The 11,147-nt window shown below is 41.3% G+C and overlaps 1 protein-coding gene across 1 annotated transcript; it reads left to right on the top strand.

The window, feature by feature from the left end:
• Positions 1 to 590: 590 nt before the first annotated feature.
• On the top strand, positions 591 to 1,544 carry LOC146796849 (olfactory receptor 1G1-like). The gene has a single exon (XM_085630248.1). The coding sequence runs from the start codon at positions 591 to 593 to the stop codon at positions 1,542 to 1,544; it is 954 nt and encodes a 317-aa protein (XP_085486374.1).
• The last annotated feature ends 9,603 nt before the right edge of the window (positions 1,545 to 11,147 follow it).

The raw sequence follows: 11,147 nt of genomic DNA, 5'->3' as shown, positions 1-11,147 counted from the left end.
AGACACTTCAAATAAGCAATGTCAGAGGAAGGTTAACCTAAACCAGTCAATGGCTGAAAAGAAACCTTATGTTTTTTGGAATAGCATTTGAAAGAAAGAAGTAATCAGGATTTTGGAACACCAATGTGTTTAGAGTGAAACATCTGACAGGAACTTATAGATGAGATATGTTTGCCAAAATTTGTATAAACAACACGTGCATTGAAATCTGTAAAAAGAATGTACAACTGTGATAGGTGTGTGAGTATGTGTGTGTGTGTGTCTGTTAATTTGGATATTTCTTCGGCTGAAATGTAATTAGTGATACCACAACTGAGAGATCACATGTGATATTGCCAGTGAAGTTACTGATAAAGTCAGCGGTAAGCTGTTTGATAGTATGATACATTAAGTAAATTATGATCACTGCATTTCGAGGGAATAGGTTTACAATTCTACTTTTGTGGCCAAATATCAAGGGCTTGAGGGTTTGTCTGTCATGTTAAGATCACTTAAAAAAATATTTTTTAAATAGAGATCTAAATTAGCTTAAGGAATATAAAATATAAAGAAGTTCTTCTGAGAATGTTTTCTTTATTCTTGCAGATTTAATGGCACAGAGTAAACTGAGAAACTTAACTGTTGTGAAAGAATTTATCTTGGTGGGGCTCTCAGACCATCCAGGGCAGAACACAGTCCTGTTTTTCCTCTTCCTGGCAATGTACTTGATCACTTTAAGTGGAAATGCCAGTATTAGCACCATCATTGCGGCTGACTCACAGCTTCACACTCCAATGTATTTCTTCCTGTTAAACCTCTCTGTTCTTGACATGGGCTTGACCACAGTTCTCCTTCCTAAAATGCTGTCAAATCTCTTATTGGACAATAAGATAATTCCCTTTCAAGGCTGTATTACTCAACTATACTTTTTTGCTTTCTTTGCCACCGCAGAGGTTTTCTTTTTAGCGGTAATGGCAATAGACAGATATGCAGCGATCTGCCACCCACTACATTACGCTACTCTCATGAGCACTAAAGTCTGCACAATTCTGACAACTAGTTCATGGGTGATTAGCTGTCTGCATTCCTTGTTGTACAGTGTGCTTATTTCGAATTTTACCTACTGTGGACCCAACCAGATCCAGCAATTCTTCTGTGATGTCCCACCACTGCTGATGCTGTCCTGCTCTGACACAACCAGCTATGAATTGCTTATTTTAACTGAGACCTCCTTAATTTTGCTGGTAACCCTAATGTCTGTTGTTGTCTCTTACATTTGGATCATATATACCATTTTGAAGATGCAGTCAAAAGAAGGGAGGCACAGAGCCTTTTCTACCTGTTCCTCTCACTTAATTGTTGTCACCTTGTACTATGGTACTATGCTTTTTAACTACATCCGGCCCACATCAAGCTACTCCCTTCAGAAGGACAAACTTATGACGGTCATGTACACAGTTGTGACCCCGATGGTCAATCCTTTCATTTACTGCCTGAGGAACAACCAAGTGAAGGAAGCACTGACAAGAATGATGGGCAGATACATTTTACAACGTACTATGTGAAAGGGGATGCTTTAGTAACCTGAGTGGTAAATCCATTTAAATAATGAATATTATGCAAATGTTTTGAAAAACCCTCTTTTGCTTGATCACCCTATTTAGTGCTGACTGTTTTTTCTGCTTTTTTAACACAGCATACAGGGGCACTGCTGTCTAGTCCCCATTGTATGTGCTCTGACCCCTAAAACATTGAAAAATTCGACAATCCCTAATTGGCATGGTTACTTTCCACTAAAGTCATAATATATGGTGTAGGGAAATTCGCCAGTGGCTTGAAAAAGGTAAATGTCACCTAGGGATTTCAGCACATATTGTGAGATCCATTAGGCTGACAAGGAGAAAAAAAATACTTCAGCCAACCAGGCATGGCTGACTGCTACAGCTTGTAAACCTGCCCTCAAATATGTCATAAGAACCTTTTTTGTAGGCTACAAGGCTGACTTATTTAAAAAAGGGTGCCTAGTATTTAAAAGTGGTCATGCAAAAATGTAGTTTTGGCATTTGACACACATCTCAGCTTAGTGTTGGTCTACTGTGATTATTTACTTACTTCGGGTGCTATATTTTTATTGGCACATTTTTACACTAAAATGTTTTTAAAATTCATTTCTCTGGTTCTCTTTATCACATTTTTGAAATGTTGGTGTCATTTTTAAATTATTAATGTACTTTTAAAAAATATAATATAAATGTTTTTGTGTTTGATATTTGGACTTTTTGTTTTATAGATGTAAACATTGTATACAGCTTTTCCTACCTTAAGGGTGTCTGCTCTGAGTTCTGGCTACAAGGGGTTAATACATCATTTTTTTATTAAAAAAATTATATTTGAAGCACAAATCAATATCATTTTTTTCAATAAAATGTAATTGTAACCATTCTCAATTACAAAAATTGTTAGTTCAAGTACTTACTTGAGGTGGAAGGATAGTTAAAAATACATTGGGCATCAAAAAGAATTAAAAACAATATTAATTTACCTTCTATTTTGTGGAGAACTGCATTCATCTTCATCAAGCACTGCTAGATAGAGACCCAGGCCTTGGAGTAAGGGGGACATGTTGTTCAAGTCGTTTTAGTGTAAGGTGAAGACCGGGTTTGTCTGTTTATGCTGTTTTTCTGTTAACTCAACCACAATGTTTACGTCAATGTAAAGCTAACTTACAATATGGCAGGGGGCGGTATGGCTTGATTCCTCCGTTCATCGTGCTTGGAACATAATTCCATTGATGGAGAAAGAAACATACAATAAAACAGGAAGATGGTTTTCTATGGCAGTGGATGGGTAAACAGACAGGTTTTGCCACTCTAGTATACATCTGCCAAACTTTAAATAGAACCCTTGGTTTTCCCATAAATTTTTTCACTGAGCCTGATTAAACAACACATCGTGTACATGTGATTTTTTACTTTTGTGGAATTTGCAATAGCAATAAAAACATGCAATGGTGCTGCTAAGTATTTTAGTATTTTTGATTAAAAAAATAAGTTTCAGCAAGATAGAGAGAATTGTTTTCCCACCTCTTCTCTCACCTTACTATATATGTTGCCAGAGTCCCTCATTCAAGGTGGTTCTGGACAGGCTTCCACATTTCCCAGTCAGTTGACTGGGAGGCCAACACTTCTTGTTAAATTGGCATGTTATTTACAGTCACAGAAGAAAAGCAACCATCATAATTAGTTTAGTTTAGATGACTTTCATACAACACAAAATATGATTTATAAAACTTACATTTCCAGTACTGAGGCAAACCTCTACTTTCATCATTGAAACAGATTTTTCAAATTAAGAGGAAAATATTTTTCAAACAAGTTTCTAACATTCTACTTTCATTCTCAATCAGGTCTGCTAAGGAGAAAATGGCCTTCACTGTGTGAGACAATACTCGTGAATTTATAGTGAGTTTCAACAGGAGGGTAGTAATAGCAACAGGCATTGGCATTACCAATTTTTAGGTTTTTTGAAGGTGTGAAGGATTTCTCGATCTTTCAGAAAACACATAGAACAGGTATTATGGGCCATCCTGTTGGACCAGACATCTGAGGAAATATGAATTTTGTGATCAGTTATGTCCCCTATCGTAGACCCCAACGGCTCCATGTGCATGCTATAAGTACATGTATGTTCCCTCCAGTTCCAGTTTTGAAGACGCAAATATATGTGCGTCCACCGTCAACATGTCCTCTTTCAGATCCGCCATGAATGGGTCAGATATTCCATTCCTAAGTATGAAAGGCCACCGACTTTATGTGGTTCACTTTCCACATTTTACAGATTCAGGCGAGTAGGCCCAGAATTCTGTCATCAAGCCTTTTCCTGCCTTCTGCCTCTGAAAGCTCCAGTCTGAGCCTGCATCTGTATCCATGAACTTTGTCCTACTCCCTGCGCGGCTAACGGTGCCTGATCCAGCCTGTTGCCTGCCAAAAACTGTATTTCACCTTCAAGATTATCTGCTCCGCTCCTCATCCGATACATTCCTGTCTAGTAGTTTAGGTAAACATTCCTCCAGCTACCGTGCAAAGGGCCAGGCCTCGCTGCCCTCATGCAAGTAATTCATAGCCCCCGTTACCATGGAATATTCCTTCCCCCTCGCATCTCATGTAGACACTTAGACGCTTGTACACGCACTAACAGTCAGTATAGAATAGATTCTATCCTAGAGACCTTTCCTTTTGGATAACACAGTTCTTTAAACATAGGATATTAGATATGATTTGGGATTAGGTTGACATGACCCCCCAGACTTCTGTCTCCACATGTAGAGCTAAATGTCAAGTCCCCTTCACCCTCTAGTTGCACGTCAATCACACGTCATGCGGCTGCGCGCGCATCTCTGCCAAATATTTCTGCTGACATTGCAGGATTCTTTTATGGATCCACCCACTTGTGACATCATGTATAATGACGTTTACTAAGTTACGCCTATATGTCCGCCTCTATTAGTTACGTATGCACATTTTATCTGTATTATCAGCTGTTACGCCTCTTGCATCTGTTTCACTGTAATGCATTTCCTATAAAACTGATTATCTGTCAATAATGTATGCCCTTCCTTCCTGAACTTTCGTGGTGATGGAATAGAAGTCTGCAATTCGAATTGTATTCCTTTGTATAGGAATAAAGCCTTTTAGAACCTCTAATACCACGGATTCTGCCTCTTATATTTACTGAGTTATTCTTACTAGACTTTACCGCATAAAAAATAGTACCGGTAATGAAATATTTACCACATAAATTGGCGCCCGAATAGGGACACTTTCTCATCTCACGCGCCGGAGGTGCGTTGCAGGCCCGGTCTCCTGCCACAGCTGAACGGACAAAAACGCGTACCTGCAGGATTTCCTGTATCTCCCTCCGGCCAAGCGGGGGCGACTGAGGCTGCGATCAACACCCAGACGAGGCGGTGAGAAGTGCGAAGTATCCCGACCAGAGCCTAGCTGAGAGAGCAAGATCCGAGGTATACAGAGGCCCACCAGGTTCCGAAGTTCCGAGTCCAGTCGAGTCGAGTCCAGTCCGGTCCAGTTTCAGTTCCGTTCCGAGGCCTTCCGTTCCGAGCTACCCGGTGAGTACCATTACCGGGGAGGCATTTAACGTGCACATAGTCTGTGCCGGTCAAGACGGGTTTGGGTACACAAATCCGGTCTGCACTGTTTCAGCAGTGTATCTGTACTGTTTAGCAGTATATCTAGTATGTCTTGCATATAAATAAGTATTATCTAGTGTCAGTATTATGTCAGTAACTAGTTTTCTATTAGTTATCATCGTTCGTTAAAACTGTTAAGTGTTAAATGTTTTTATATATTGTGGTGTGAATGACTGTTCATTATTGTGTTTATTGTATAAAGTGTGTTCTAGTAATAAGGTCTAAAAATGCCGCTCTTTTCGAAACTAAGACAGATCAAAACTAGAAAAGGTGTACTCGAAGAAGCTGTTCCCATCCCACCTAGAGACACTCCAGGGTACTTTATGTATCATAAGCATGGCCTAGATGCCGTATTATTTCTTGATTTATGGGTGGACTACACCAAGGATTTGCCAGAAAGTCAGAGATGGCCCGCAGCGGGGACCTGGGATGCAGATAGCATCATGAGAGTAGAAGAAGAATTATGGAAAAAGAAAGCCAGACAGTCACAGAAAGATGCCATTGAATTATGGCGTAAAGAATCATATAGACGTACAGAAAAAGCGCTCAGACAGGAAGAGAAAGGTAGAGAGAATTCAAACAAAACCCTAGAAAATCTATTAATTGAGGAAGGTACCCGAGTAAAATCAGAACAAGTAGATAGACAAAGAAACACTCTTATGAATGGTATGTATCCTCTTCTGGCCGAAGGGTTACCTAAGGCTACCCCGGAAATACCAAAAGACTTAACTCCTCCATTGCTCCCGATAAAAGCACATCCCAAAACACATCCCAAAACAGCAAAGGACGTTTTCCTTTCCTCCTATTTAGATGACGTAGCTCCCGAGTATGCTAATACCATACCACACACACCGCTTGCCGATGGTGTTCAACACCAAGAGCATCCGTCTGTATCCCCGCAACTACAAACTCCTACACAAGTTCCCACAGGTCCGTCCGTTTCTACTGTTTTTCCCGCATCTACAATCTCTATCCTACGTCCAACGAATCCTTTCTTGCCCAGCACCTCAGATGGTGCTACAGGAGGTACGACAGACATGTTTGCCACCCCGCCGCGAAATAAACAGACCCTTAGAGATTTAGCACTCCAACGTACACCCCAATTAGCGACATCCGACATGTTTAAAGAACAGCTTGTGGATTGTAGATACGATCCAGTGCCAGGTAGACAGGACAAATTGCTCATATCATCACTACGTATACGACGAGCTACATTGTATTTAATGACGATACCAGGAATGGTTGAACACCTAGACAATATATATCGCTTTGTCCAAACAGGGCGAGGTCCAGAAAGTATTAACGAAGCTATGGAATACCAGAAAGTGGATGTACAAAGACAACTACTACGTTTTTTCATAAATTGCGTGATTAGGAACCAAGACAGGCCTGGGGCAGATCATGATACCATGCAAAAACTTGCCAAATGGGGTCAGAACATATCAGAAGAGAAACATGATAGACAGGCGTGTATAATCGCCATGTATCGAAAGATCCACAAGGAAGTAGAACGAATACATAAAGAAAGACGAGAAGCAGACAGAGTAGAATCAGAAGAAGAGGAGGAGCAAGACTCAGAACAATTAGAAACGATAGCTTACGTAGGTAGAGGAAGACCCCATAATAATACTAGAGGCTTTAATGATCCGATACGTCCGATACGTCCAGAATATAATAGACATTTTCCAAACCCTATGTTAAATACAAGATCCCCTGAACACCTATTCCAAGCCGTTGATAAATTACTCCGAGATCGAAGGGGGTACCATATGCTCGATTCCATGGACGAACAAGAATTAGCCAGGTCAGCAGTACAATGGGCTGATAGTCCCAGCGAATACAATGATGATGCACTAGCACACACGTTTCTGAATCTTAACCCCTACGAACAGCGTTTAGCTAGTATATACATGATTCAACACCTCCTTATATTATATAAAAGCCAACACTCCGATCCAGGACCCTTACCTGACATATTGACAGAACTACTCACGAATAAATGGAGAGGGTCAGGTACTGATTTAATTAATGAAATTCTAGAATTTCGAAACCAGTATATAGCTTTCGTGTGTCCAGAACACGTTCCAGTTCCCATTATGGGAAGAAAAATGTATCACATAGATAGACAGAATCCGTTACGCGAAGTACACCCAATCAGAGGTGAAGGTAATAACTTTACACGCGTGTTTGTGTACACGCCTATAACTAAAATAGAATTATTAGAAATGAAGAAAGTAGTACCCAGCCATGACAAGGACCCAGCAGGTTTCCACCGTGAGATAAAAGACATGTTACTCATGGGAGAGTATACCTACCCCGACATTATGAAGATATTAAAAGTCCTATTGCCCGCCGGTGTTTACGAGAAACTCAAAGAAAAGGAATGGGAGGTGGGAGACCAAAAGATAGATTGGACAGCATTAGAAAACGAAGAAAGGGCCCGAGCTGCAGGAGCAGGGCTTGGGGAAAAGACTACAGCATTACCAGGATTACTAGTGCAGGTACTGCCACGTTTATTAACTACGAAAAAGGAGGACTGGGGTGCAATCTCAGCCTGTAAACAAAAGCAAGATGAAGACACTAGTGATTTCTATTCCCGATTTGAAAAATGTTTTGGTATAAATAGTGGCATAAAAGCAAGTAGCGAGTCATATCCACATCTGTTTGTGACAAAATTAGTTGAAAATTCCCTACCACAAGTCAAGAATAGAGTATTGAAATTCGAAAGTACCTGGCAAGGTAATACCCCGTCACAGATGTTACAGATGTTACAATATCACCACAATAGAATTAGAGAAGAACAAGAACACAAACAAAGACGTATGAAAGATACAAAAATGAAAATGCTTGTTGCTCAGTCAGTTCCAGCTGATGGTCATCAAAAGGGTGATTCCGCAGGTCCAACGAAAGGGACATGCAACTATTGTAAACAACAAGGTCATTATATACACGATTGTCCAGTCCTGAAACATAATATTGCCACGGGTAGAACCCAGGAAAGACCACGTCCACCTAGACAGGATCAGAATCAACAACAAATCCCTCAGCATGCACAACCTAGGTTAGCTCCGCAACAACTAGCTCCGCAACAGGGAGCTCCACAACAGACCGTAGCACCACCACAAGCGCAGCCTATTGCTGCCACACAAGCAACAACACAACAGATGTATCAGTATGCACAAGCAGATTATCCCGATTATCAGCGATACACATGAAATAGCCTAGAGAGGGAAGTTGGCTTACCCCTTATTGAGGTTCCTGTAGACCAAGAGGGACCTTATGTACATAGTGAACTATTAGGGGAAGACAGAAAGTTTTTACTTGATACAGGGGCAAGCAGAACAACTATAAGACGCAGTGAAGTTCCAGGGGCACCCCTCTCAGGCTCACAAAATATTTCCCTTGGATTCTCAGGAAAACCTATAATTAATGACGTAACACAACCTCTTCCACTCACGGTTGGTCCATTGACACGTACTACAGATTTATTACTTACTAAATCATGTCCAGAAAACTTGTTAGGTATAAAAACATTGAAAGCTCTAGGAGCCATAATATGTTGTTCTCCGGAAGGAGTACGATTATTTTTACGTGACTTTAAAGGTCACTACGTGTCCAGAGACATGGATCACCGGCTGCAGAATTTACCTACACATTTATGGGCACAAGGCCCCACTGATGTTGGTTGCATGAATATTACACCATATCGTGTCACACTAAAAACAGGAGTAGTACTACCACGAATGCGACAATACAAATTACCACCAGATGCTGTTGTGGCTTTGCTGCAAATCATTGACGAGCTCATTGCACAAGGAGTGGTTGTCGAAACCGACTCCAATGTGTGCAATTCCCCGATAATTCCGATTCTTAAAAGAACGGATCCAAAAGCACCACCAGTATATCGATTAGTTATTGATCTGCGCGAATTAAATAAATGTATTGTACCACAATACCCTGTGGTCCCAGATATCTCTTCATTACTAACAGCTATTGACTCAGAAGCAACGTTCTTCACTGTAATTGATCTCAAAAATGCTTTCTTTAGCGTCCCAATAGATTCGGAAAGTCAATATCTGTTCGGATTCAGTTTAAATGGACGAAGTTTTAAATTCACACGCGCACCTCAAGGATTTACAGAAAGCCCCAGCATCTATAGCCAAGCACTGAAACGAGAACTTGACAGTATCCACATGCCAGTTAACACTGCCTTGCTTCAATATGTCGATGATCTGCTGATCACCGCCCGAAGCGAACCTGAATGTGAAACAGCGTCACTGACGGTTTTGAAATTTCTGGCCGACAAGGGGCACAAGGTGTCCCCTTCTAAGCTGCAATTCTGTGTCCAGCGAGTTGTTTACCTTGGGCACTCGCTGTCCAAGGAGGGAAGACAGCTTACACCTGATCGCATCCAGTTAATCGCTAACATGCCACCACCCAAGACACAAAAGGAGGTGCAAGCTTTTATAGGTCTCACTTCATACTGTAGGCAGTGGATCCCTCAATATGCATTTCTAGCGAAACCACTCATCCAGTTGACAACACAGGAGGCAGCCACATCGACTGTCCTCCCTTGGACGCAAGAACATACACACGCCTTTGAAAGCTTAAAGAAAGCTTTATGCCAAGCACCTGTTTTAGCAACACCATGTTACAGTAAACAGTTTTCACTCTTTGTTACAGAACGCGAAGGTACTGCCTTGTCAGTACTCACTCAGGAACAAGCAGGATCACACAAACCATGTGCTTATTTCTCTAGTACATTAGATCCAGTAGCTCAGGCTCTTCCTGCGTGCCTGAAATCGGTGGCAGCAACAGCTTTAGCAATCAGACAAAGCGATGCCATAGTGTTAGGACACCAATTGACAGTACAAGTACCACACGCAGTAGAGGTTCTCTTGAACCGCACACAAACACAACACTTGACTATAGCGAGACTCACTGGTTACGAATTGACATTGTTTCAGCCACACATAGAAATCAGACGTTGTAATACGTTAAATCCTGCCACACTGTTACCAGTAGGCGGAACAGATCCATTGGCACATGATTGTGTTGAAGTCATTACTATCACGACGAAACCCAGACAAGACTTGACAGATATCCCTTTGTCAGATCCAGACTTGACATTGTATGTAGATGGGTCATGTATGAGAACAAGTACAGGAGAGTTAGTGGCTGCTTACGCAGTTACAACAGACACTGAAGTCATTGAAACAAATTGTATTAACACTTTGTCAGCTCAAGCAGCAGAGCTCATCGCTCTGACACAAGCCTGTATCCAAGCCAAAGATAAGAAAGTCAACATATACACAGATTCACGTTATGCATTCGGAGTCGTCCATGACTTCGGTGTACTGTGGCGAGAGAGAGGTTATTTAACTTCTCACGGTGCCCACATCCAACACGGACCCCTCATTCAAGCCCTATTAGACGCGATTCATCTACCTACTGCAATATCGATTATGAAATGCAAAGCCCATACAAAGGTTACCGATATCATTTCTCAGGGTAATGACCTAGCTGACAGAACAGCTAAACAGACTGCTCAGAATCAGACTCACACAACTGACATGACAAAGACAATAGTTCCGACACCAACACATTGCATGACAGTTAAGGATCCCACCCTTGATGTAATTGACATACAGACACATGCTACACCAGAAGAAATAAAGAAATGGACTGAATTAGGAGGGATCCAAACGGATCAAGGATGGATGACGAAGGAAAAATCTATATGGTTTCTTCCCGACTCCATGGTTCAAGTCATCATTAACACAATACATAGTCCAGCGCACCTAGGAGAAAAAGCTATGCTAGACAGCATTCAACACATTTGGTTCAACAAACACTTGCGAGCAGCAGCTAAACAAAAAGTTCGTACCTGTATGATATGTTGTCAGTTTAATCCAGGTAAAAGCATCCCCGTAGAGCAGGGTGGATTTCAACCTCCCGATCA

This window comes from Triturus cristatus, chromosome 10 (genome assembly GCF_964204655.1).
Source record: "Triturus cristatus chromosome 10, aTriCri1.1, whole genome shotgun sequence".
NCBI lineage: Eukaryota > Metazoa > Chordata > Amphibia > Caudata > Salamandridae > Triturus > Triturus cristatus.
The sequence above is the reverse complement of the archived record's forward strand: the minus strand, read 5'-3'. Positions and strand labels throughout refer to the sequence as shown.

Coding starts and splice junctions, on each gene's coding strand:
- LOC146796849 (XM_085630248.1), top strand. CDS start 591: ATGGCACAGAGTAAACTGAGAAACTTAACTGTTGTGAAAGAATTTATC.